Raw genomic sequence first — 27703 nt, 5'->3', positions numbered from 1 at the left:
GTTTCGCCTCTTTAAACAACAAGAGGCCGAATTTCCTGTCCCGAATTAGCTCGGAAGCTGAAAGAAAAAGGAGAAGAGTCGGTGGGCAGAACGGCATGTCCCTCACGCGCATTAGAAGCGATATGATTTAAAAAAGAAAAATAAAGAATGGTGACATCAATGTCCTACTGGTCTTCAGGCTGCTAAGGCAATGGAGGCGTCCATGTTTTCTTCCCTCTGTGTGTGTGTGTGTGTGTGTGTGTGTGTGTGTGTGTGCGCGCTTTTGAGCCATCCTTGTCTCCCGCAGGCAAGCCCTTGCAGTTTACTCTGCAAGATCTCTGACGTGGTTTGCCGTTGCCTGCTTCCTAGGGCAGAGAGAAAGTGGCTGGCCCAAAGGCAAGACTAGAACTCCCGTCCTCCTGGTTTCTAACCCAGGGAGACTGAAAACCAGTTCTTCACCTTTGCTGTCTCAAATAAAACTATTCATTTCCTGCCTACAAAGTTCTGGCAAGCTTTCAAAGTTTCTCCCCCCCCCCCTACCACCATTCCACTCTCCATGCCAAGCGTTGCTTCATCCCGTTTCATGGAAAAAGCCACAATCCACTGAGCTCTTGTGACACGCTAACATAGCCTTAGCCGTGGCTACGTTTTGTGCAACACGCTAAACCCAGCGACCTGATTGTTGTTGGGTTTTTCCCCCCCCTCTCTAGCGTTTATCTGCAAGGGCAGGAAACACCCTGATTGAAATGTCCCCCTCCTCGAATTGTGCAGCTTCCTGGCTTTGTCGGCTGTGACTTCTTGTGCATGTCAGTCCTCGTGTTTTTTTTTAAATATAGAATCGCAACCTGCCACCTATTTTCAGAGGGTGATAACAGAAGCGTCAAATTCGGATTGCAGCAGCTCCCAGTTACAGTGGTGGAGGGGGGACACCAGCTTTCCAGGATCACCACGTTGTAAAAAAGAAGTTGAGATTCCAGAAAGAGTGCAGAGAAGAGCAACAAAGAGGATCAGGGGACTGGAGGCTAAAACGTACGAAGAAGAACGGTTGCAGCAATTGGGTATGTCTAGTTTAACGAAGAGAAGGACGAGGGGTGAGATGCGAGCAGTGTTCCAATATCTCAGGGGCTGCCCCAAAGAAGAGGGAGTCAAGCTGTTCTCCAAAGCGCCTGAAGGCAGGACAAGAAGCAACGGATGGAAACTAATCAAGGAGAGAAGCAACCTGGAACTAAGGAGAAACTTCCTGACAGTGAGGACAATTAACCAGTGGAACAACCTGCCTCCAGAAGTGGTGGATGCTCCAACACTGGAAGTTTCTAAGAAGAGACTGGACAGTCATTTGTCTGAAATAGTATAGGGTTTCCTGCCTAAGCAGGAGGTTGGACTAGATGACCTCCAAGGTCCCTTCCAACATTATTATTATTATTATTATTATTATTATTATTATTATTATTATTATTATTATTATTATTATTATTATTATTATTATTATTATTATTATTACCTCCCTTTGGTCAACTCACCGCACTGAAGTAAAGTGGAATAGACTAATTAAGGAAAGGAGGGGCAAAATAAAATGTGAATGAGAGAAATTAAAATATTTTTTTTAAATTATTTTTTTTAAAAAAATTAAATCGAATTGTTAAATTGTCCCACTGCGAGTTGGCGACAGCGAATTGTCCCATTCTGTCACTAAGATTTGAGCCTCACTCGATAGCACATAATTGACCAAAATTGTTCAACTCGATGGCAGCTAATCAACTGATCAGAATTGTTTGATTTGATAGCACACAAATCAATCAAACTCATAGGATTGATTTGATAGCCCAAAATCAATCAAACTCATAGGATTGATTTGATAGCCCACAAACAATCAATCAAATGAGTTTGATTTAATAGCATGTTATCAGTCAAACTCAGGTGATTGATTGCATAGCACCCAAAGCTTCAGTCAAATGGTTTGATTAATTTGATAGCCCATAATCCAACTCATAGGATTGATCTGATAGCACATAATCAATCAGACTCATAGGATTGACATGATAACCCTTAAACAATCAATCAAATGAGTTTGATCTGATAGCTTATGATCAATCAAACTCATAGGATTGCATAGCACACAAAGCATCAATCAAATGGTTTAATAATAATAATAATAATAATAATCAATAATAATAATCAATAATAATAATAATAATAATAATAATAATAATAATAATAAGAAGAAGAAGAAGAAGAAGAAGAAGAAGAAGAAGAAGAAGAAGAAGAAGAAGAAGAAGAAGTTGGAAGGGATCTTGGGGGACCTTGGGGGTCATCTAGTCCAACCCCCTGCTCAGGCAGGAAACCTTATACCATTTCAAGCAATATACCTCATTCCCCCTCAAGAATTGCCCTATCCTTTTAGATTCCCCTGGAGTGGCGGCGCTCTGCACTGGCTCAGGAGCTCGCCGCGCCAATCCGCAGGGTAGGGCAGCTGCCATTTGGAAACCGAGCCGGCTAGTCAAGGGCAGCGGGGCACAGCCAAGCCCCGAGGCGGGTCGGTGGGTCTCACCGTCCAGTTTCAGAGCGTCTGGATTCCTCCGGGTGCCCCTTTCCATGCCGCCCGTCAGCCCCAGGGCGCCGTTTCCCAGCTTGGCGGGCGGGACGGGCAGCAACCGAAACGAGGCCCCCGCGCGGGACCCCGGCCGTTGCCGGCTGCGGCTCCGTGGCTCGCGCGGCGCGGATTCCAACCTCTGGGGCGCTCCGCTCTCTCGGCCCAGCCTCTGGGGGCATCCCCACGACCCTTGCCGACACCTGGCACTTGGCTCGCTCGGGCTTCTTTGGCAACTTCAGGGATGCCAGTAGCCTCCATGTGCTCCCTCCCCCCTCCCTCTCTCTTCCCATCTCCCTTCCTTCCTTCCTTCCTTCCTTTTCCTTCCTTCCTTCCTTCCTTCCATCCTCCCTCTCTCTTCCCATCTCCCTTCCTTCCTTCCTTCCTTCCATCCATCCTTCCATCCTTCCATCCTCCCTCTCTCTTCCCATCTCCCTCCCTCCCTCCCTTCCTCCCTCCCTTCCTTCCATCCTTCCTTCCATCCTTCCATCCTCCCTCTCTCTTCCCATCTCCCTCCCTCCCTTCCTTCCTTCCTTCCTTCCTTCCATCCTTCCTTCCATCCTTCCATCCTCCCTCTCTTCCCATCTCCCTTCCTTCCTTCCTTCCATCCTCCCTCTCTCTTCCCATCTTCCTTCCTTCCTTCCTTCCTTCCTTCCTTCCTTCCTTCCTTCCTTCCTTCCTTCCTTCCTATCCTCCCTTTCTCTTCCCATCTCCCTTCCTTCCTTCCTTCCTTCCTATCCTCCCTCTCTCTTCCCATCTCCCTTCCTTCCTTCCTTCCTTCCTTCCTTCCTTCCTTCCTTCCTCCCTCCCTCCCTCCCTTCCTTCCTTCCTCCCTCCCTCCCTCCTGCAGATCTGTAGAGCAAAGTGTACCCCAAAGGCTTGCACATTTTGGGCAAGAGAGAACTCTTCCACAGAGCTTCTCACAAAACACACACACACACACACACACACACACACACACACAACCATGTATCTAACGAATACTGAAGCTTGGTCTCCCACTCTAGTGTTTCTTTCCTCTGTTAAGCAGCTCCGATATCCCCAGCTCTATTCAATTACTTGAAAACATCCTTGAGATTCAATTATCTTCCAGGCTGGCCTGACATAATGAGGAGGAGATGAAAATCTAAAACAAGGTTTGGAAATCTCTAGGCAGGGAAAGCAGAGGAGGAAAGGACTCTGCTGTCTCTCAGGGCAGAACAGCGATGGGCGAGGCTAGCAGATGTTCTGCAGATGTTTTCTGCAGCCTGGAGGTGGGCGACGAAGCTGAGTTAAACCCGCCATCGAAGCTTTTGCTTCCCGGCTCAGGATCTCGGGAATGAAACCTCTGCAAGGAAACAACCAAGCTCAGAGAGCGCCAAGGCCTTAAAAATGTCTTCTTTCCAAGAAAGGTTTGCCAAGGACTCCAGACACAGGAACATGATAAAAGAAAAATTTATTGGAACGTCAGCTAATAAACAAGGACACTTTAGAATTCAGACACGTTTTTCACTGACTTTTTTTTTTTGTACATTTTATTAAGAGCACTTTTGGTAAACGGGCTTAAAGAAAATGTCCTTTGCTTTTATTTGGAGCGGGGAGGATACCTTCATTTGGATCCTAGAATTGCGAGCTGAGTTAAAATGACCATGAAATTAAAGTGGCCGGATCCCACTTGTAATTTCTGAGAAGGTGAAAGATGTACAATATTTCAGCAGAGGCTCATTTGTTCAGACAACTGAAGTTTTCATCGGACAGGCTTATGATGTTTCTAACTACCGGACCACAGTCCTCTTTCCCTGTTATTAAAACTTAACACACAGTGCGGAATACAGTACGATAATTACAATTAACCACAATGCTATTCAGTGACAATTACCTATAGTCCTGATTTCAACCAGATACCAACTTTACAAAAGACACAATGCAAACATACAAGGGGCTAAAACATCCACGTGGCATATTAGCAAAAAGCTTAAGATTTAGCACAAACCTTGTACTTGAACTTGAAAGGAAGCCTCTGGCATTTATTTATTGGGCTTTCAGATGAACTATTCTAAACTTGCCGAGAACGTGGTAGGAGAGACAGGTCTATGGGGAAGGCCCAAATGTTAAATTAAGCTTCCCTTCAGGTAGCTGTATTTTTTATTTTTATTTTTTTATTTTAATTCCATTTATATCCCGCCCTTCTCCGAAGACTCAGGGTGGCTTACAAGCTTAGCAGTATCACCATGCAGCTGATCACAGACGTCTTAAAATAAATGTCAAGCCTCTTAGCTTTTAGGAAGTAATACACTTAAGCTCAGCTAAAGATGCAAAGGCGCCAGCGTCATTTCTGGGAATGAGATACCCATCTTTACGGGTTTTTATTTTTCTGGGAAAATAAAATAAATCAAAACCAGGAAATGAAATACCATCATCTTTTTTTTAAAAAAATGGTTTTAAAAAAAACAACTCTCCGTTTTCTATATGTAAAAAATGTAGATAGCAAAACCAGATAAGAGAGAGGCATTGGGTTACATGGATCACTAAGGCAAGGAGTCCCTTGTGTGTAACATAATACGTAGCTAACAAGCATATTCTCTCCATAACTACAATCTGTGCGTTGTTACAATCTCTGGCAACAAGGCCGCTATGGAAGCTGTCTCCCATGAGAGAAAACAGAGAAAATATTTTTGTTAAAAAAAAAAAGAAATTCAAAAGCCAGACTCTGAACAATTCTTTGACTCTCCCTACAAAGAGGTGCAAGGCACTCAAAAATCTGTCTTTAAACTTCTTACATATAGATTTTTTTGCATGAAGTCGGCGGGGGGGGGAACATAATTGATGGCTTTGAGGATTAGACAGGCCAGATTATATAGAAAGAAGAGAATTATCTTGCAACTAAGAGATAAATTTATAATTGTACTCCTAAATGCTGTAAAGGAAGACTGGGAACTTTTTTTTTCTTTTTTTTCTATTCTCCTTTCTTGCCTGTTCTTCCTTGATATTAGTTTGCATCCATTTTTGTCCTCCTTTCGGAAAAAGCTTTACTAAAAATTATATAGGTATTTATAATAAAAAGAAATCTCTCTTTTAAAGAAGAGAACGGGAAGAAGCAAAATGGGGAGCCTATATTTATCCAGGCCGGACAACAGAGAAGATCCAGCTGATGCAAAATACTTATGAACTCTACAAAGGATGCAATTTCTCTCCTAGCCAGAGGCTGACTTTTGCTTTTAATCTAGCTTCCCACCGAGAGGCCCGTCCTCTCCTTCACCAACGTGGCTGCCTTCGTTAGTGCCTCGTTGTCATAATCCCTTGCAGAATGTCTATGGGCAGGGGGAAGACGATGGTGGAATTCTTCTCGGCCGCAATGGTGGTGAGGGTCTGAAGATAACGAAGTTGGAGGGCGGCGGGAGACTCCATGATGACAATTGAGGCTTCCTTCAGTGCCCGGGAAGCGTTCATTTCGCCCTCCGCAGCGATGACCTGGAAGGGGAAAAAAAAAAAAGAAGTAAAAAGTCCCATATCCAACAAAGTGTCCGGAAGACAAATGGATTCAAGATAGAATGATGTTTGCGGAAAAGACCTTGGGAGACGGAGGAAGAGAGACAGCCAGGGCAACAGTCAGAGAAGAGGCAGTTGAGCCCAGGGAAGGACAAGAGGGGTGGCAAACATCTCAGTAGGAATTCCCCCTAGTTTCTTGGGCTGTAAAAATGACAGGGGGGGGAAATCTTGTGGCACACGAACCATTCAGAAGGAGGCTTCAGCCCTCCCCAACGAAATTGAGCCTTCACGTTTGAGATTGATGGAGCGGGAGTCTAAAACCAACCTTACTCAACCTTGCCAATCAGGGTGGACTCGGCAAAAGGGACCTGGCGACCTCAACAAGTGGGCATTTAGGACCTCAGGGACCTTTCCCTGCTGAAATGAAAATTGCAGGGGGAAATAAAAACATCAGGGCCGCTAACTCCATGGAAGGTAAACCAAAAAAAACAACAACATACAAAGAACGGTTGCTGGCATTGGGTGTGTCTAGTCTAATGAAGAGAAGGACGAGGGGGGACATGATAGCAGTGCTCCAATATTTTAGCCTTCCTGAAGGCAGAACGAGAAGCAACGGATGGAAACTAATCAAGGAGAGAAGCAACCTAGAACTAAGGAGAAACTTCCTGACAGTTAGAACAACTAACCAGTGGAACAACTTGCCTCCAGAAGCTGTGAATGCTCCAACACTGGAGGTTTTTAAGAAGAGACTGGTCAGCCACTTGCCTGAAATGGTATAGGTTTTCCTGCCTGAGCAGGGGGTTGGGCTAGGTGACCTCCCAAGGTCCCTTCCAACTTTATCGTTATCGTTATTGAAGGTGGAATGCACCTACCCACATTCCACGCTTTTGATGAAGAAACCTCTACATTCTTGTGGCTTTTCCTCTTGACTATCCAGACTACTTTCCCCAATTAGCCTATTTAGCAAAGGGTGGGTTTAAAGGTTTAGAAGGATATGTCCTGGAGGAAAATAGCACATATGGGGAGAGTAGGTCTGGGATGCTCACATGTCATCTTCCCAAAGTTTCGGCCACCTAGATCAGATCTAGCTTTCAGGACTCTCTTTCTTGCTAGTATGCTTGTTTTTCTCGCGGGACACCATTTGTGCTTCCTGTCTTCCTCTTTTTTGCGGTGGCGACAACAAGCACACTAAGGCGCTTAACCTTGTGGTTTTCCTGTGCACCTGCAGTCACACATATTAACTAAACCTAAACCGTTGCATGTTCCAACCGATGAGGAACAGAAAGTCTTTGATGGTCCTAAGACACGGTATCTCAGTTAAATGAAGCTCCAGTCCTATTAAAATAGCATTTCCAGACCTGTAATCAACGGCCCCGCTCAATTATGCACCTGTTTACCAATCGGGGGGGTAGGATAGGAGGGGGGGAAAAAACCCTACTCAACTTGAATGAAAAGGCTGGCCGGAATAATGAATTAACACATTATATACATTTATTTTATTTTATTTATTTTAATTCCATTTATATCCCGCCCTTCTCCGAAGACTCAGGGCGGCTTACAAGCTTAGCAGTAGCCTTCATTCTATGCATATGCCTGCTGAAGTTTCACATGATCCCTTCTAGTGAAATTTCAGTTGTGCATCTCCCCCTGAAAGGACACAGATCCAATCCAATCAATATCCACCACTACCCACCTTGGCCCTGGCTTCCCGAGTGGCTTCGGCTTCAGCCGCCATGGCTCTTTGAAGCTGGACAGGTAACTTGACGTCCTTGATCTCCACTCGCTCCACTTTTATGCCCCAGTCATCCGTGGCGTCATCCAAAGTGGCCTGGGAGGGAGGGAGGGAGGGAGGGAGGGAGGGAGGAAGGAAGGAAGGATGGTTGGAAGGAAGGAAGGTAGGAAGGAAGGTTGGAAGGAGGAAGGAAGGAAGGAAGAATGGTAGGAAGGAAGGAAGGAAGGAAGGAAGGAAGGAAGGAAGGAAGGAAGAACGACGGAAGGAAGGAAGGAAGGAAGGACGGAAGGAAGGAAGGAAGGAAGCAAGGAAGGAAGGAAGCAAGGAAGGAAGGAAGGAAGAAGGAAGGAAGGAAGAAGGAAGGAAGGAAGGAAGGAAGGAAGGAAGGAAGGAAGGAAGGAGATGGGAAGAGAGAGGGAGGATGGAAGGAAGCCAGGAGGGACGGAGGGAGGGAGGGAGGGAAGGAAGGAGATGGGAGATGGTAAGTCCTCCAACTCATTCCCTTTCATTTAGTGACTGTTCAAAGTTACAACGGCACTGACAAAACTGACTTACGACCTTTTCCACACTGATGCCCACGGCAGCGTCCCCGTGGCCATACAATCAAAATCCGGGTGCTTGGCAACTCGCTCGTATTTGCGACGGTTTCCGTTTCATGGGATTCCCCTTTTGAGGCCTTCTGACAACCGCAGCCCATGGGGAAACCGGATCGACTGAACGGCTGTGTTACTCACTTAAGAACCACTTAACCAACCGTGGCCAGGAAGGCCATACAAATGGAGCAAGACTCGCTTAGCAATGGGAAATTTTGGGCTCCGTTGTGGTCCTAAGTCAAGAACTACCTGTAGCAGCCCCATATCATCTCAATATGTGGGCATTCCCACATCTTCCAACGGTCCTGTTTTTTTTTTAGGTGGGCCAAATCTTTCCGTCTGAGCTCCAAAATTTGCTTACTTGCATGCTGTGTGCAATTTCCTCCCGGTCGGAGAGGATCTGAGAAAGGTTTTTGGTCCCCAACACGTTCCTGAGCGTCGTCTGAGCCAGCAACCGAGTAGCTGAGTCTGCGTTGGTGATGTTGGCGACGGCCAGGGTGGCATTCTGCACCCGGTAGTAGACCACCCCATCCACATTCACCGTCACGGAATCCTTGGTGAGAATCTGAGCGAGAGAGAGAAGGAGGCCCGGAGAGTCAGCGCTTGTTTACAAACTGTTAGTAAGGCTGACACCGCAGCTTATTTCCAAACAAACAGGAGAGCTTGCTTTGGGGAAATCAGCTAATTAATCAAAGGAGTTCCAGACTATTGCATAATTCTTCGTTGAGAGCTTTTCAGCTGGGGGCCATCACTTGTCAAGAGTTTGGGGAACCCCTGAACCCCCACTGCCTTCTAGCACAGAAGACGTTACCTAGATGGGTAAAGAAATGTCTACAAGAAAAGAACCAAGCTCAAGGAGCACCACGGATGTCATAGAAAGAGAAACACAGAGAAGCAGGGATTAGCACCAGACAAACCACCAAGCAGAAAACAATACCTTAATCAAGGAAATACCAAGAGGGGAAAAACACATTCCCATCAACAATTAGATCAAGCCACTAGTGAATAAAATCAGAGCAAACCCCACTCCCTTCTAGCACTGATGATGTTCCCTAGTTGGGTCATAAAACATTTGCAAGAAAACAAGCTCAGAGAGCACCAAGGACCTCACAGTCCTCCTCCTCCTCCTCCTCCTCCTCCTCCTCCTCCTCCTCCTCCTCCTCCCAAACCCCACTCCCTTCTAGCACTGATGATGTTCCCTAGTTGGGTCATGAAACGTCTGCAAGAAAATCAGCCAAGCTCAAGGAGCACTAAGGACCCCCTCATTTCAACCCTGAGCCCCTGATTTTCATTCGTTCCGCCGGGACCTGAAGACCTGGCTCTTTGAGCTTTCCGGCCAGGACTGAGAATTTTAATTTTAAACTTATTGTAATTGGGTTTTAATTAGTGTTACAGGGGTTTTATTTATTTTTATTTATTTTATTTATTTTAATCCCATTTATATCCCGCCCTTCTCCGAAGACTCAGGGCGGCTTACAATTTAAGCACAAACCAATGTGCTTAGCAATAGCCTTCATTCTATGTATATGCCTGCTTATTAGGGCTTCCCCCCCCCAGCGGCATTATTATAGTCAGCTTATTGCCCCCAACAATCTGGGTCCTCATTTTACCTACCTCGGAAGGATGGAAGGATAATTTAATTATTTTAATTGTTATTAACTTTTCTGTATTGTAGTGTTATTTTTAATTCCCTCGTGAACCGCCCTGTGTCCTATGGGAAAAGGGCGGTATATATAAGTTCAATAAATTAATAAATATTCTCCTTTATTCTCCTTTGGCCTTCCGAATTGCAGAGACGCCCCCAAAGTTTGATTCGATACCCACAGAAGTTAACTACAGAGTTTCCTGGGCCGCTTAGGAAAGCCACCTGCCTAATTTGCACCCGTGCCGTGCCACACTTTACATTTATATTTAAAAAAAAAAAAAGTTCCTGATGAAGTTTGGAGCAGTCACAAGGGTGTGCCTGGTATCTGTGGGGGAATGAGTTCCCAGGGGTTCGTGTGTACCTGGCACATGGTTGGCATGACATTGCAAAACACAAGTTAACCCTTAAGTGGCAAGGAGTTCCCTCGGCTCGGTTTTTTCCACCCTTCGCAGCCTGCATCTCAACTCACCTCGAAGGCTAAAACAGTTTGCAATATACAGAGAGCCCTCAACTTACAACCATTCATTTAGCCACCGTTCCAAGAGACAACAGCACTGGGGGGGGTGGAAGCGGCTTTTGGCCATTTTTTCACAGCTACGGCCTTCGACCTGATCCAGGAGGAGTCGGGGGAAGAGGAAGACGAGGAGGAAGAAAAGAAAGAAGAGGACGAAGGCCTTCCGAATCTTCTCAGAGGCAAGCAAATAAGAAGGGTCTCCATAAACCAGGAATACACAAGCATTTAATAATAAATAATAATAAACCTTTATTGTCAAAGTACAACATGTGTACATTGAGATTAGCTGAGCCTCCCCCCCCAACACACAGTGACAACAAACCCTCCATCCTATCACACTATGTGAACCCACTACACCACACACCGGCCTCCCAAGTCAATTCTGCATAAGATTATGTCCCATTTAAAAGCCTAACAGCCCACGGATAAAAGCTATTTTTCAGCCTGTTGGTACGGCTGGCTATATTCCTATATCTCCTACTGGATGGTAGGAGAGTAAAGAGATACCGTCCAGGGTGTGAGTCATCCCTGAGAATCTTCCTCACTCTTCCAAGGCAACGAGCCCTGGCGAGGTCATCCAGTGGTGTCAGGGGACAGCCCGCAATGTCTTGTGCTATGCTCACCACCCTCTTTAATACTTTCCTATCCGCGGCTGTCAGACCAGCATAACAAACCACAATACCATACGAGAGGACGCTCTCTATAGTAGACCGGTAAAAGAGGTTGCTTTGCATTTCAGTAACCTGCTCAGCTCCTCCTGCAGTGCCCCAATTTTCTCAGCCACCCAGCAGATCAAGAAGTGAAACTCTGCAGGAAAACCCCCACCGTGTGCAGCTGTGCATCGAACTGGCATCTCAACAACAAAATTTGCTCCTGCAGTGTGGGCTGGAGAATCCGGTGGGAGATGGGAAGTAGAGACTATTTCTATCCAGTATGCTCGGGGTCCCTTGGACTGTGAGTCTCTTGGACTGCAAGGAGATCAAACCGGTCGGTCCTAGAGGAGATCAACCCTGACTTGCTCTTTAGAAGGCCAGATCCTGAAGTGGAAACTCAGATATACTTTGGGCACCTAATGAGAAGGAAGGACTCGCTGGAGAAGAGCCTCATGCTGGGAAAGATGGAGGGCAAGAGAAGAAGGGGACGACAGAGAATGAGGTGGCTGGATGGAGTCCCTGAAGCATGAGGCATGAGCTTAAATGGACTCCAGAAGATAGTAGAGGACAGGAAGGCCTGGAGGAACGTTGTCCAGGGGGTCGCGATGGGTCAGACACGACTTTGCAGTTAACAACAACAGAGTGGAATTGAGGCCTTTGAACTCTGGTGCTGGAGAAGACTCCTGCGAGTCCCTTGGACTGCAAGGCGATCAAACCGGTCAGTCCTAGAGGAGATCAACCCTGACCGCTCTTTAGAAGGCCAGATCCTGAAGCTAAAACTCAAATCCTTTGGCCACCTAATGAGAAGGAAGGACTCACTGGAGAAGAGCCTCATGCTGGGAAAGGTTGAGGGCAAGAGAAGAACGGGACCACAGAGAATGAGGTGGCTGGATGGAGTCACCGAAGCAGTAGGCGTGAGCTTCAATGGACTCCAGAAGATGGTGGAGGACGGGAAGGCCTGGAGGAACGTCGTCCATGGGGTCGCGAGGGGTGGTGGTGAGGGGAAAGAGGAAGAGAAGCCAAGCGATCAAGTGAAGGGAAGACTTACTTCCTGTGGTGGAATATCAAAGGAGATGGTCCTCATGTCCACTTTGATGATGTTGTCCGTACAAGGCAAGACAAAAAACAGCCCTGCAGGGGGGAAAGATATTGAATTTAGGGGCACCGGGCCCATGGAAGATATTTCATCCAACTTTCCCCCCACCCGGTCCCTTCTGTATTCCTCACAATTCCCCAAAATAGCCGGTCATCGGAGGGCATCGCGAGGGTCATTCTGCCTTAGTCTAAACTTCACCAGAGTCCCATTTTATGAAATATTGAAAGATGGAACACGAACCATGGAGCGAAGGAGACATAACCATACAGAATAACAGAGTTGTAGGGGACCTTGGAGGTCATCTAGTCCAACCCCCTGCTCGAGCAGGAGAGACTCTATACCAGACATGTCAAACACAAGGCCCGGGGGCCAGATCCGGCCCACTAAGTGGTTTCATGCGGCCCGCGAAGCCATCCTGGAAACAGTGAGGGAACGGCCCCCACTTCCTTGGCCCTGGCCCAGAGACCCTCCTTCTGCCAGAGACCCTCAGATCTGTCCCACTCCTGCCCAGGCCCCCATAGGCACCCTTGATGCAAACGATGTAGAGCTGGCCATGCCCACCCAGTAGGCCACGCCCACCCTGGCCATACCTATCCGGCCCTCTGAGGGCAACCGCAATGCTGATGCGGCCCTCAATGAAATTGAGTTTGACACCCCTGCTCTATACCATTTCAGACAAATGGCAGTTCAGTCTCTTCTTGAAAACCTCCAGTGATGGAGCATCCACAACTTCTGGAGGCAAGCTGTTCCACTGGTTAATTGTTCTCACTGTCAGGAAGTTTCTCCTTAGTTCTAGGTTGCTTCTCTCCTTGATCAGTTTCCATCCGTTGCTTCTTGTCCTGCCTTCTGCTGCTTTGGAGAAAAAAATTAACTCCCTCTTCTTTGTGGTAGCCCCTCAAATACTGGAAGACCGCTATCATGTCACCCCTAGTCCTTCTTTTCTCTAGACTAGACTTCCATATGGATGGAAACTACCAAGAAATGCGCTATATGGTTTTCCAGCACACACACAACTCCTCCCCCCTCCGTGTACCATATTCACAACTCACCTGGCCCCTTTGCACCTCCTTTTAGGATACGTCCAAGTCTGAAGATGATGGCCCGCTCATATTCCTTGACAATCTGTAACAGAGAGAAGAGGAAGCCACAGTTGGTTTTCAAAGCATTGCTTCAAATAATCTATTCAGCCCGGTCTATTTTTTCCCCCCAGTCTTCACATCTAGCATGTGTGGACCAAAATACAGAGGACCAGATCACACAGGACCACACAGGATTGTCAAAAACTCTTTGTTTTTGATGCAAAGGTAATTTATTAAGATCAGAAGAGGTCCGAATTGGTGCTGTAGTTAAAACATCAGGCGGGAAACTAGGAGACCGTGAGTTCTAGTCCCACCCGAGACATGAAAGAGGATTGAGTGGCATTGGGCTAATCACCAGGAGACGGTGAGTTCTAGTCCTGACGTAGGCACAAAAGCCAGCTGGGTGACTTTGGACTAATCGGCAGGAGACAGTGAGTTCTAGTCCTGCCTTAGCCATGGAAGCCAGCTGGGTGACTTTCGGCCAATCACCAGGAGACAGTGAGTTCTAGTCCTGCCTAAGGCCTGGCTGACCTTGAACAGTCACTCTCTCAGGCTGGGACAAATTACAGGGACCTCTCCAGGCATTTGCTAGAAGTCAACATTAACTCAAAGGGAGCAAAATCAAATAAATCAAATCAAATAAGGAAGGAATGACAAAAGACACTGATGTTGACAAGAGAGAGAGAGAGAAAGAGAGAGAGAGAGAGAAACTCTGTGGTTTGCAAACAATCAAAGGACACCAAAGTCTCAAGTTCACTGCCATTCCTTCCATTTACAAAAACAGTTGGAATAGGAAGAGACGGGAACTCGCAGCCTAGTTTGAGGAAGTCATCTCATGAATGTTGTGTTTTTTTTAAAAAAAACTTTTTTTCTTACCTTTATGCACAACCAAATGGAAACAGGGGCCGTGATGGCCACTAGCATGAATGAAAATATGACCAGGAGCCAGCCACAGAAACCAAGGCTGCCGGATGTACCATCTACAAGAAAAGAAAAAAAAAAGAGATTTTTTTTCCATTTTACGGCCTATCTTGCCAAAATTACTAAGTGGATCCCTGCGGTTGTTAAGTCGGTAACACGGTCGTTAAATGAATCCGGCTTCCCCATCGGGAAGGGTGCAAAAGGGGAATCATGTGATCCCGGGACGTTGCAACTGTCGTATGTACAAGCCAGTTGCCGAGCGTCTGAATTTTGATGACGTGACCACAGGAAGCCGCAACAGTCAGGAGCGTGGAAAGAGAAGTCACTTTTGTTCAGAGCTGTTGCAACTTCAACCGCTAAACAAATGGTTGTAAGTGGAGAGCTACCCTTTATTTTTATTTTTCAAAACCGCTGCAGAAGTGAACAGAAATGAACTTCCGCTCTCCAGCAATATGGAGAGGTTTCTGTTTGCAGAACTGAAACGCAACCTGCTATCCTGAAGATACAGGAAATGGCCTGATCCGTCTCTAGTTCTGGTGGTATAAAGGGCAACGTTTTCATGATCACAACATTTCTTGCATCGCGATTCCATGGGAGAGGGAAGCAGGAGCAGGAAACAACGGCAACTTTTGATTCGAAAAGAAAAAAAGAGAGAGAGAGAGAGAGAGAAGAAGGAAGGGAAGTTTTGGGGAGAAACGGACCCTGGATTCTAACCGAGGAATGTTCTGACTGAAGAAAGTTCAACAGTCGTGGCTGTGAACTTTCAAAATCCTGGACTGACCGTGTGGGAGAGAAGGGAAACAAACAAGCAAGCAAGCAAAAAATAAAAATAAAAATAAAGGCAGGAAGGGAAGCGTCAATTAAGGGCTTGGCAGAGGCATTTTCCCAGGCTAGTTCATTCTCTCCGGCATCATTCATGAAAAGAGCTTGGTCTGAACCATCTCCAAGAAGCCCTACAAAGGGAAAAAAAAAAGGAACGGTTATTTGCTCCGAGGTCCACACTTGAAAAAGCCTCTGCTTAATCGTGGCTTAATCCTGCTTCTTATTAGTTAGTTCAACTGTTCGGCCAGTTGCCCAGAAAAGGTATAGAACACTCCCTTTGTTGGATCTACTCAAGCAAAGGCTGGACACTCAACTGAGTCTAGGATGTTTTGATTGGCATTCCTTCCGAGACTAGGTTTCTTTCCTGCATGGTGTGTCAACATGACACCTGACATCATGGTTAAGGTCAGGTCATAAAACAGGACATGAAGTGACAGTGAATGAAAAGGCCATATAGATAGATGGATGTCTCCTTCCAGACTAAGAAGCTTCTTCTTCTTCTTCTTCTTCTTCTTCTTCTTCTTCTTCTTCTTCTTCTTCTTCTTCTTCTTCTTCTTCTTCTTCTTCTTCTTCTTCTTCTTCTTCTTCTTCTTCTTCCTCTTCCTCTTCCTCTTCTTCTTCTTCTTCTTCATCTTCATCTTCTTCATCTTCTTCCTCTTCCTCTTCTTCTTCTTCTTCTTCCTCTTCTTCCTCTTCTTCTTCTTCTTCTTCTTCTCCTTCTCCTTCTCCTTCCTCCTCCTCCTCTTCCTCCTCCTCTTCCTCTTCCTCCTTCTTCTCCCCTCCCTCTCCCCTCCTCCTCCTCTCCCCCCATCACAATAATATTTCAGACCGCCAATATTCAGGGAAATATTTTCTACCCTGAAAACCAAGGGGGTGGGGGGAAAATGATTGCAGAAATCTGCTACTCACGCTACATTTTAAGATTAAATTTCGGAATTTCATCAAAGCAAGTTGCCACGGCCCATTTGCTTCAGGCCTAAGAGGGGGAGCATGAAAATGCAGTCTCAATTTATCCAGCATTAAATAGGATTGCATTTTGCAGGGGGGTGGTTATAGAAACAATATGTTTCAGGAGTGATAAGCCCTCATCGCCAGCTCTCATCCTGCAGACACCCAATTTTATTAATTGGCCAGGATGCTTTAGAGCTTTTTTTTTTTTTTTACGGAAAAAACACTTAGCAAAGCTTCAAATGAGAACTGAACGTGTTATTGCCAAGGTGGCACCTCTTATGCATATTTAAATTGACAGAGTCCAAGTATTTATTCAACTAAGAAGGATGTAGTTGATGCGGTGGTTCAGGAAGTTGCGAAGAGTCAGGCCCAATTTAACAACAACAATAAAGAAAGGCTTAACCTGGGATGGCAACAACACAGGAACAGATGGAAACTAGTCGAGGAGAGAAGCAACCCGGAACTAAGGAGAAATTTCCTGACAGTCAGAACAATTAACCAGTGGAACAACCTGCCTCCAGAAGTGGTGAATGCTCCAACACTGGAAGTTTTTAAGAAGAGACTGGACAGCCATTTGTCTGAAATGGTATAGGCTTTCCTGCCTGATCAGGAGGTTGGACTAAATGACCTCCAAGGTCCCTTACAATTATTATTATTATTATTATTATCATTATTATTATTATTATTATTATTATTATTATTATTATTATTATTATTATTATTATTATTATTATTATTATATTACTTTCAGGACATTTGACTGTTAAGCCAAAGAGGAGGACACTCAGTGAAGCGACAACTAAACCAGCATCCAAACCTCAATCCCTCATTTTTTCTTACAGTCATGGACCAGCATGACAAATAAAACCATTCAAAGCATGAACACCAATTTTAAAATGAAAATAAGGACAGACAGAATAGTTGGTTGCGATTGGGGGTGTATTCTCCGTGTGCGGTTTGCCTGATTTTGCACACGACGCAACAAAGTTTGGCCGCAATTCAGAGAAACCATTTTAATAATAGTAATGATGATGATGATGATGGAAGGGACCTCAAGGTCATCTAGTCCAACCCCCTGCTTTGCACTGTAGTCCTTGACCTACGGCCACAGCTGAGTCCAAAATTTCTGTTGCTAAGTGAGACATTCGTTAAGTGAGTTTTGACCCCATTTTCCGACCTGGCTTGACCCAGTGTTTAAACGAATCACTGCAGTTGTGAAGTGTGTCACAGGGTCGTGAAGTGAACCTGGCTTTCCCAGTGACTTTGCTTGTCAAAGGTCACAAAAGGAGGATCACGTGACCCCGGGACGCTCCAACAGTCATAAGTACAAGTCAGTTGCCAAGCGTTTGAAGTTTGATCACATGACCCTGGGGTCCTAAGTGTGAAAAACGGTCCTCAGAGTCCCTTTTTTCCAGGGCCGTTGCAGCTCTGAATGGTCACTAAATGATCTGCTGTAACTCGAGGACTATTTATACTAAACCAGTAAATCTGTCAGCTGGATGTTCGCCTGCCGTCTATACCCTACTACGTGAATAACAAATGACTTAACAGAAAAATACGACTAATAAAAACCCAGTAGAAGAGCGTAAAAGTGATTTAAAAAATATTATTAAGAATAAAAAAGATCGAATTGGAATTCTAAAACCCTCTGTTAAAAAAACAAATGCTATAGTCCAGAGGGACACAGTCTCAGCTCATATGGTTGTTGTTGTTGTTGTTGTTGTTGTTGTTGTTGTTATTATTATTATTATTATTATTATTATTATTATTATTATTTTATTTGTATCGGGGGGGAGGGCAAAGCTGCTGCAGGAAGTTTGTCCCAAACAGAAATTCTCTTTTCCTTTACAGCTGCCTGAACTCTCTACCCTGTTTCACAACAACGTCAGGCTTACCAAAGCCAGCCCACATAGAGCTGGCTGAAAGTCCAAAGTTTCCAAGTCCTAGGATTGTGATGGCCTTAAAACACACACACACACACACACAAAGAGAGAGAGAGAGAGAGAGAGAGAGAGAGAGAGAGAGAATTCAAGGCTATCCCGCTGCAATCAAAGAGAGGCACAGCTGAAGGGAGAATCACTTGTGCGTAAATGCAAAAAAATAAAATAAAAATAAATCTCTTTCCCAATCCAGACCCAGATATTCTGGGAAGAAGAATCAAGGATCCTGGATTGGCCCTTTGTGAATCTTGCAATCCTTTCGAAGCAGCGCTGGGGAGATTCTAGCCTTGCGCAATCCTGAAAAGGGGGTGGGGAATTTGCAGAGAAGGAAGAAGCTGGGCATGGAAAAATAACAGCTCTTCAAAACCCCAAATTTGTTTCTACCCATTTAACACTGCAGGTGTCCTTCTTCCCTTCTCTCCGAGCCACAAAATGGCAGGCGAATCTGAAACAAATGAGAAACGAGAAGCTGACAGAGAGCTCTTAAGTTTGGTATTTGCCAGCCCCTCCCTCAAAAAAAACCCCCCACTGGTCAATGCTCGGAAGTCTTCTTCTCTCCGTTTCTGTGTCCTCCTAACAGGTTGTCCCCAATTTGGGGTTTGGGTCTCAAGGACAACCTTCAGCTTTTTCCCATGGCCTCAGTCCAACAGAAGAAGAGATAAGGGCAGAGCAGAAGAAGGCAGGGCCTCGGAAGATGAGCCAGGAAGCCAAAAAAAAAATTGCGACATGCTTAGGAGTTTTGCCAAAAGGTTTGGGGTGGGGTGGGGACACTCGGAAGAAGGACTGATGAACCATGTCAAATCAGCAAAGGTGGGGCTTCCGAACGTCTGGCAATTGTGTAAAAGATGGAATTGGCCAAAGCTCCCTTGAAGGAACTTCTCTTTAGAAAGGCCTACACAATAAGTAGCTTGTTTTGAAGCACATCTCCTAGCTTCTTTCATAACCGCTGGCCGAGATTGTCGGTCATGTCTGAAGCCCTGCCTGTTACGTTCCTCAAAAAAAGGTATCTATTAAAATGTCTACGGAGCATTCTTGATCATCCAGGTCACGCTTTTTCCCCCAAAAGGCTTTTCTAAAAGCAACTGGACTTCCTTGGTGGGTTTCCCACCCCCCCCCCCACCTTGGAAATGTGGACGCTTGTCATTCTAGAAGCATCTTCAGTTGAAGAACTGAACAACAACAACAACCCCAACAAAGTCTGCTTGCCTTTTTAAAAGCTCCCCTGAGTATCTCTTGGAACTTGCTGATCCCGGGGACAAGATTGAACCTTCAGCCCACAGGAGAGAGTAGGTTAAAGGAGCGTTCGTTGTGGCTGTTGTAACCCTGTTGTAACCTTGTGTCTTGATCAAGCCACGAAGGCTGGATTGGTGCACCACCCTGGATCATAAAAGGGTTGCACCACCTTATGGCTGAGTCAGATACACACTTCCTCGGATGCCTACAAGTTATGGGATCATCACGTATTGTATCTCACCTAGCATCTCTGGGTGACTTGGAGAGAAACCGTAGAGAAATGATAACATGTCCACAGATTCTCCCCCTATGCAGGTAGGGTGGAGATATTTTAAATATCAAATTCAGGGTTGCGAAAATTACCCTATTACTCACTTGCCACAAATCAACCAGAGGCCAAAATCATGGCACGTAGGCCATAAAGCTACCTGCTGTTCACAAACGTTAATGCTTACTTATAAGCTACTCAGCCTTGGAGATAGGGACAGCCATGGGTTTGTTTTTAACGACAGCTCCCTCCATAAATTAAACGGCAAATAGAGTGATCTGGGAACATATCCCATTAAATGCCATTAAAAGTTATACTTTTAATTGCACCGCTGGTGCTTTAATCTGAGCCTTCAGGAACAGAAGAACAAGAGTTGGAAGGGACCTTGGAGGTCTTCTAGTCCAACCCCCTGCTCAGACAGGAAACCTTATACCATTTCAGACAAAGAGGGCTGTCCAATCTCTTCTTAAAAACTTCCAGCGTTGGAGCATTCACCGCTTCTGGAGGCAGGTTGTTCCCCTGGTTAATTGTCCTCACTGTTAGGAAGTTTCTCCTTAGTTCTAGGTTGCTTCTCTCCTTGATTAGTTTCCATCCGTTGCTTCTTGTCCTGCCTTCAGGCGCTTTGGAGAAGAGCTTGACTCCCTCTTCTTTGGGGCAGCCCCTGAGATACCAGAACACTGTGTTGCTACGCAACTAGGGACCTTTATAGGAAAATTTGCCTTCCTCTCTGCTTCCTATAACAAAAATCTCTGGAGGAGCTAAATAGCAGTCCCTGTTTCTTCTTAGTGCAAGCAGCAGTTAAACAGACCCTGGGTAATTAGCAACAATTTGTGGAGTAAACAAATGAGTCTCTGGAGAACCCCTTTTTTCTTCTTATTCTTCTTTGGAAATTGCAGATTCCTCCAAAGAACTATTCCATCCCTTTGGCTTGGCGTCCCTAACTGGACCCTAACCATTCTTGTGGTTGGTTTGTGGTTTGTTTTTATTTTACAACTTTTATTTTATTCAAATGATTAAAATACACAACAAAATTAAACGGAGGAAATCATGAAAAATGTGGATTTTTTTAATTAAAAAAAAAAGACAGAAACGCATTAAACCGACAAAAGCAAACCGGACAAGCTCATTTAAAAAGTGGATTTTTTTAAAAAAAAATCCAAAAAAAAGAGAGAGAAAAACACATATTTATCGCTCCTAGTTGGCACAATCAACACATCTATTACGGCAATAAACCTTTCCCTCTTTGCCAAGCAGGCCCACCATTTATAAGCTGGTACACCGATTTGCGATGCACTCGACCTGTCATACTTTACATGTATGAAAGGAGGGAGGGAGGGGGGGACACGGATGGTTAACAGGTTAAACAGCAGCCAAGTTAAACTTCAAAGCACAGCTGGTAGAAAGTCCACGATTCCTTATTTACCCTAAACCACCCCAATCGTTCTCTCTGACCGGTCCAGGATCAAAGACCCCGGGGGTCTTCATCACGAAAACTTCCCTTGGGTGCTTATTCATTTGAGGAATTCTTCCCAGCAATCCCCTCTCGTTCCTTGTGATCCACGCTCACATGAGCGGGCCCTTGGCCAAGGGAAGGGGGCTTGGCATCCGCTGGGCCAGGCCAAAGTTAGCTCTGGTTCCGCCAGTCCCAAGAAGCCCATCCCAAGCCATGGAAGACCCTTCCCGCTGTCCACGGAAGACCCTTCCCGCTGTCTGGGTTGAGCACCTCCCTAGCTGATGGCTGGCGGTGGGGGCTCCGGCCAGGAACGGACACCCCACCCCACCCCACTGGTCTGCAGCCCCCAAGGCAGAGGCTCTCCCCATTCCTGGCATTCCTTCCTGGTGGGTGCCCTTCCCCGCTTGGCCCCAGCCCAACGGGGGTCTTCTCCTGCCAAGGGGCTGGAGCAGAAAACCTGCCCGAGGGAGAGTTGGCTTTCGACCCAAGCTTGGTCTTCAGCACCACCGGGATTGAAAGAGGGGAGTGTGGGGGGGGGGAGGTTGCAGCCCCCCTTGGAGAGGGAATCACGCTGGCTTGGATCCTCTGGGGACCCCCCTAGAGATCCCTCTCTTGGAGGCGAGGAGGCGCCCCCCCCTCCAACCCCAGGACCCCCCTCCACCCGAAGGCCGGGGCGGGAGGAGGAGGGCAAGCCAAGCAAGCGCCAGCAGCCAGATCCAACGACCCCTTCCCGGGGGGCTCCGCTCGCCCAAACCCCCCCCCTCTCCCCCCCCTCGCCCCCCTCCCCCCCGTCTCACCGATCTTGAGCGGTTCCCGCTGCCCGCGGCTGCCCTTCTCCGGATCGCTCATCTCGCTCGCCACCCGGGAAGGAGCCACCCTGCCTTGCCACCCGCCGCGCCGTCTGGCTTGTGTCCCCCACCCCCCAACACACACACACACACACACACACCCCGATGGGCTCCGCCTCGCCCGCTCGGCCCGCCTCCCGCTCCGGCCCTCCCCAAGAGCTGGCGGAGCCTCCGCAGCCCGGCGCAGCGCCGCGGAGCGCGCTCGGGGCTGGAGGGGGGGCTCTCGTGTGTGTGTGTGTGTGTTGTGTGTGTGGGGGGGGGCTAGGTTGGAAGAGAAGGGTATAACGTCGAGTGTGGGGGGGGGAGATCTGGTGAGGTTTGTTGCTCCAGGCGAGGAAACCTGGCTTAGCCGTGGCGCAAGGTGGGAGACGTGGTTTTAGCCGAATGGAGACGCTTCTCAGAGGGAGAGAGGGACGGCATGTAAATGGAATAAATAAATACGGGGGGAGGGGGGCAGAGAGAGAGAGAGAGAGAGAGAGAGAGAAAGAGAGAGAGAGAGAGAGAGAGAGGAAGGAGATATAGACAGAGACAGACAGGTAGGTAGGTAGGTAGGTGATACAGACAGACATAGGTAGGTAGGTAGGTAGGCAGATAGGAGATATAGATGGATGGATAGGTAGGTAGGTAGGAGATATAGACATAGATAGATAGACAGACTGACAGACAGACAGACAGACAGACAGATAGATAGATAGATAGATAGACAGACAGACAGACCGACAGACAGGTAGACAGACGGACGGACAGGTAGGTAGGTAGGTGATATAGACAGACATAGGTAGGTATGTAGATAGGAGATATAGACATAGATAGATAAATAGATAGATAGGAGAGAGAGAGAGAGACAGACAGACAGACAGACAGACAGACAGGTAGACAGACGGACGGACAGGTAGGTAGGTAGGTAGGTGATATAGACATGGATGGATAGATGGATAGCGACAGACAGACAGACAGATGGGTAGACGGATGGATAGATGGGTAGATAGAGACAAAGAACATGGCTTACAGATAGATAAACAAATATAGAAGATAGATGATAGGTAGACAATAGATGGAGGGATGGATAGATATAGAAGATGGATTAGAGAGAGAGATAGAAGATATGTAATAGACAGATAAATAGAAGATAGACAGACAGGCAGGCAGACAGATGATAGATGGATCTGTTGCCTAAAACTCTGGCTAAATATTTATTTATTTATTTATTCATTCATTCACTCATTCATTCATTTGCCGCCCAATTCCACCAGGCGACTCTTGATCTGCCCCGCAGCCTTTCCACAAGCAAGAACACAAAGTCTTCTTATGAGAAGGGAAATAACAACAACAACAACAACAACAACAACAATAATAATAATAATAATAATAATAATAATAATAATAATAATAATGCTAAACCACGGTTTTGAAACGATCAGTTCCTACTTCCTGGAACGGCTGATGTGGCCGGAATGGTTCCCCTAAACCTGGAAGGGTAGGGCGTGACCTTCTTCAGAGGCTGTGATGAGCCACATCTTGGTCACACATCACCTGTGGCCTCACCCTTGGTGTTGTCTTTTTTGTGCCATAAAAGCTGACTAGGCTTTTATGCCTGGATCACACCCTCTTGTCTCTTCATTGCGCAATCTTCTCTCTCTCTCTCTCTGTCTCCTCCCCAGCAACAAAATGAAAAAAAAATCTTAATTGGTCAATAGTTAGTTGGTTTTAAACTTGCATTTCCCCCTTCAGCAGGCACCATCCACCCCGGCTTCAAGGCATGTAAAATTACGCCTTTTACCAATACAATAAAACACTTCTTTTCCATCAGGCTGACCTGGACTGACGACAGGGATTTTAAAATGTTTTTTAATTTTTAACTTCAATTGTAATTTATTTTATTGGGGCTGTTCATTTAATTCTTTTTAACTTTTGCATCGTTTTGTATTTTATTGTTGTTAGCCGCCCTGAGTCCTTCGGGAGATAGGGCGGCATATAAGTCCCAAAAATAAATAAATAAATAAATAAATAAATAAATAAATAAATAAATAAATACAATAAAAGAGAATATTTGTCGCTCAGGGTTGAAATGAGAGGTCCTGGGTGCTCTCTGAGCTGGGCGGTTCTCTTGCAGACGTTTCATGACCCAACTAGGGAACATCATCAGTGCTAGAAGGGGGTGGGATTTGTGGAGAAGAGGAGGAGGAGTTACACGGCTGTTACGCGAATCCGGCTTCCCCCATTGGCTTTGCTCGCCGGAAGGCCGCAAAAGGGGAATCACGTGACCCACCCACCCCGCCTGGGAGTCTGCAACCGTCATAAATATGAGTCAGTTGCCAAGCATCTGAACTTTGATCATGTGAGCGTGGGGGACGCCGCAACGGTCACAAACTACTTGTTCCAGTGCCGTCGTAAATTTGAACGGCCGCTAAGCGAACTGCTGCCACTTGAGGACTTAGCGGTATCGACTTTGTTTTAGTAAGGAAGAGGAAACATCCAAGAGAGACAGACGAAGAAATCAAGGAATCCCTTGGGCCTTCCCGCTTCCCAGTGAAAGCCAAAAACAAACAGCAAGATTCCGGTTAGGAGCCACAGCTGTTGTGATCTATTTTAAAGGACTCACGTGACGTTTGGAGACCAGGGACTTCCTTCCTGTCCAGACTATCTTTAACTCGAATAACAGAATACAGAATAACGGAGTTGGAAGGGACCTTGGAGGTCTTTTAGTCCTCAAGAAGGAGACCCCATACCATTCCAGACACATGTCTGTCCAATGTCTTCGTAAAAACCTCCAGTGGGGAGGGAGGAAGGAAGGAAGGAAGGAAGGAAAAAAGAATAGCAGAATAACAGAATAACAGAGTTGGAAGGGACTTTGGAGGTCATCTAGTCCAACCCCCGCTCCGGCAGGAAACCTTGTACCACTTGAGACAAATGGCTGTCCAACCTCTTCTTAAAAACCTCCAGTGTTGGAGCATCCACAACTTCTGGAGTTCCACTGATTAATTGTCCTTAACTGTCAGAAAATTTCTCCTTCGTTCTCCGTTGCTTCTCTCCTTCGGATGCTTGGCAAAGTCCAAGTATTCCTTGACTTACAGCAGTTTGTTTAGTGACCATTCAAAGTTACAACGGCACTGGAAATAGTGACTCGGGACCGTTCCTCGCACTTACGACCGTTGCAATAATATCCCCATGGTCACGTGGTCAAAATTTGCACCCTTGGCCATTGATTCACATCTATGACAGTCGCGGCATCCCTGGGTCACGCAATCCCCTTCTGCAACCTTCTGATAAGCAAACTCAAGGGGAAGGGAGAAGCTAGATTCGCTTAACGACCAGGCAAGATCCATTTAACAACCTTCTTGCTTAGCAGTGGAAATTCCGTTCCCTCCCAATGTTGGTCGTAAGTCAAGAAATATTGTGAGTTCTTGGAGTGACATGCTGCATCACAACGAAACTGTGCAGACTATATTCCGGGTTATCACACCGTTGTTATGCATCCGAGCCTCTGCATGAATAAGAACAGAGGCGTGTTGCAAAGGGGAAATAATGCGCCTTATAATTTTCATTAGGAAATAAACACTGTGGTTTAGAAGGAGAAACACATCCGCTCTTAGAAAGAGTAATTAGCCTATCTATCCTCTTTGTTTAGGGAAATCCAGCAGGTAAATAACGAAGCTTTCCAATTTTATCTGCTTTGCACAGAGACTAAAGGCATCGTCTAGACTCTAGGGGGGAAAAGCGCGGATCGTGTTGGGCGGGAATTCTTGCTCCATGCGGCACGTGTGTTTCTTGGAAAAGCAGTCATTTTCCTGGGAAAAGGATGACGGTTCGTGTGCAAACAGGCAAGAAGATTTAAAAAAAAAAACAACTTTTGAGGGTTAGAGATGGAGCAGGGAGTGAATATTCCAGAATCTGATGCCGGAGGCGTCCCACCAATTTTCCCCTAATGATAGAACCAGCCTCACTGACCTGTGTCCTGTTCAAATATGACCACAATAACAAGCACTTTCTTGGGTTCCCACCCCCCCCACACACACACCCATGTTGCAAAACCAAGGCAAGAACTAACATGTCATAGAGGCTGACATCAGATTTCCGAGCCTGGCAATTGCTGAATATTTACCTATCTCTCTTTGCAACTTTTCACATTTCCCCTTGTTAATCTTTAGCTGTTTGCTTTTCCTGATAATGGGGGGGGGTGTAAACTTTGCTAGGGCCCCGAGTTGGGGGCTGGCTGCTATTAGAATTTATCTTGCCGTGGGCTTTAAAGGGAGAAAGTTTTTATAGTCAGGGCTGAGACAAGAAAGGCATGTGGGAAAGCACTGCGGTGTTTATCTGTTGAAAATGCCTTGCGTGCTTTTATAGAACTGCTTCCGTGCTGAAAGGGGAAGGTGCATTTTAGTATAAGGAGAAGAAGCAAAGGGAAATGAAAAGCTTGGTGCTCTTTTAAGTGCCTGTCTGTGTGTGGCTGCTGCCCTCTCGTGGCTTATGACGTGGCTTATCACCGTTCTTATGACAGGTAACAGGAGTGCACCTTTGGAAGAATTGAAAGAATAGAGGAGGGAGGGAGGGAGGGAGGGAAGGAAGGAAAACGGAAGAGAAGGAAGGAAGGCAAATGGAAAAGGAGGGAGGGAGGGGAGAAGGAAGGAAGGAAGGAAGGAAGGAGGGAGGGAGGGAGGGAGGGAGGGGAGAAGGAAGGAAAGAAGGAAGTAAAGGAAGGAAGGAAGGAAGGAAAGGAAGGAAGGAAGGAGGGAGGGAGGGAGGGAGGGAGGGGAGAAAGAAGGAAGGAAGGAAGGAAGGAAGGAAGGAAGGAAGGAAGGAAGGAAGGAAGGAAGGAAGGAAGGAAAATGCCCCCTCGTGACTTTGAAGAGAAATGCAACAATCCTCAGGGCAGGTAACAGGAATGCACCTTTGGGAAAATTGAAAGAATAAGGGAAGGGTGGGGGAAGGAAGGCAAAAGGAAGAGAAAGAAGGAGATGGGAAGAGAAATGGAGGGAGAAAGAAGGAAAGAAAGAGATGGGAAGTGGGAGGGAGGAAAGAAAGAAGGAAAGCAAATGGAAGAGAAGGAAGGAAGGCAAATAGAAAAAGAGAGGGAGGGAGGGAGGGAGGGAGGGAGGGAGGAAGGAAGGAAGGAAGGAAGGAAGGAAGGAAGGAAGGAAGGAAGGAAGGAGAAATAGAGAGAAGGGATGGAGAGAAGGAAAGTAGGAAGGCGTAGGCTGGAGGGAGGGAAGGAGGAAAGGAAGGAAGGAAGGAAGGAAGGAAGGAAGGAAGGAAGGAAGGAAGGAAGGAAGGAAGGAAGGAGAAATAGAGAGAAGGGAGAGAGAGAAGGAAAGTAGGAAGGCGTAGGCTGGAGGGAGGGAGGGAGGGAGGAAGGAAGGAAGGAAGGAAGGAAGGAAGGAAGGAAGGAGAAATAGAGAGAAGGGAGGGAGAGAAGGAAAGTAGGAAGACGTAGGCTGGAGGGAGGGAGGAAGGAAGGAAGGAAGGAAGGAAGGAAGGAAGGAAGGAAGGAAGGAAGGAAGGACATCTCAGGTGTTCAACAACCATCAACGTTCCTCACTGTCCCTACCGCTGTGAAACATCAATGGAGGAGAAGATTTGACCTGCGGGCTCCTTGGTGCTGTCTGAGCTGGGTGTTTTTCTTGCAGACATTTCATCACCCAACTAGGTCACATCATCAGAGCTAGAAGGGAGTGGGGTTTGTGGAATTGAGGAGAAGGTCAGCACCGCTAGTCCTGATGATATTCCCTAGTTGGGTCATGAAACGTCCGCAAGAAGAAAAAAAACCCCCAAGCTCAGAAAGCACCAAGGACCCCACTGCGGACCATTTGCAAAATCTGGAGGGTGGCAGATTTCTCTAGAACCCTAGGAAATATTAAACAAATCCCGTTCTTTCCTCTCTCGGTACAAAAGGGGAGGGTAATGTTCAGAACGCTGAAACAGAC

The 27703-nt window shown here is 46.4% G+C and overlaps 2 protein-coding genes across 3 annotated transcripts in view; both read right to left on the bottom strand.

Annotated features, from left to right (window-relative positions):
* Positions 1-2573, bottom strand: part of LOC310650637 (stomatin-like) — a gene marked incomplete at both ends in the record, with an annotated part of 7951 nt that extends 5378 nt beyond the window's left edge. The window contains one exon of the mRNA XM_083380220.1: positions 2528-2573. Coding sequence (XP_083236346.1) covers positions 2528-2573 — 46 coding nt within the window. The remainder of the gene's footprint in view (positions 1-2527) is intronic.
* Positions 2574-3984: 1411 nt separating this feature from the next.
* Positions 3985-21836, bottom strand: LOC310650636 (stomatin-like). Of its 2 annotated transcripts, XM_083380218.1 has the most exons (8): positions 21732-21810; positions 18367-18425; positions 14223-14327; positions 13317-13389; positions 12220-12302; positions 8721-8924; positions 7728-7862; positions 3985-6016 (listed from the first exon to the last, which is right to left on the bottom strand). In XM_083380218.1, exons 1-8 carry the CDS (start codon positions 21781-21783, stop codon positions 5822-5824), a joined length of 906 nt encoding a protein of 301 aa, XP_083236344.1. In that variant the 5' UTR covers positions 21784-21810; the 3' UTR covers positions 3985-5821. The 2 variants fall into 2 exon arrangements, with proteins under 2 accessions (XP_083236344.1, XP_083236345.1); XM_083380219.1 differs by lacking the exon at positions 18367-18425 and having other exon boundaries at positions 14223-14326; positions 21732-21836.
* Positions 21837-27703: the final 5867 nt, after the last annotated feature.

This window comes from Vipera ursinii (assembly GCF_947247035.1).
Source record: "Vipera ursinii genome assembly, contig: scaffold_124, whole genome shotgun sequence".
Classification (NCBI taxonomy): domain Eukaryota; kingdom Metazoa; phylum Chordata; class Lepidosauria; order Squamata; family Viperidae; genus Vipera; species Vipera ursinii.
Note: the sequence above shows the minus strand (reverse complement) of the source record. Positions and strands in the feature narration are given on the sequence as shown.

What these genes read in the sequence shown, in the direction of transcription:
- LOC310650636 (XM_083380218.1), bottom strand. Translation starts at nt 21,783, where the DNA reads ATGAGCGATCCGGAGAAGGGCAGCCGCGGGCAGCGGGAACCGCTCAAG. An exon ending in CCATTTGGTTGTGCATAAAG is followed by an intron (nt 13,390 to 14,222) that starts GTAAGAAAAAAA and finishes TCTCTGTTACAG; the next exon opens with ATTGTCAAGGAATATGAGCG. An exon ending in CTCGGGAAGCCAGGGCCAAG is followed by an intron (nt 6,017 to 7,727) that starts GTGGGTAGTGGT and finishes TTCCCCTTCCAG; the next exon opens with GTCATCGCTGCGGAGGGCGA.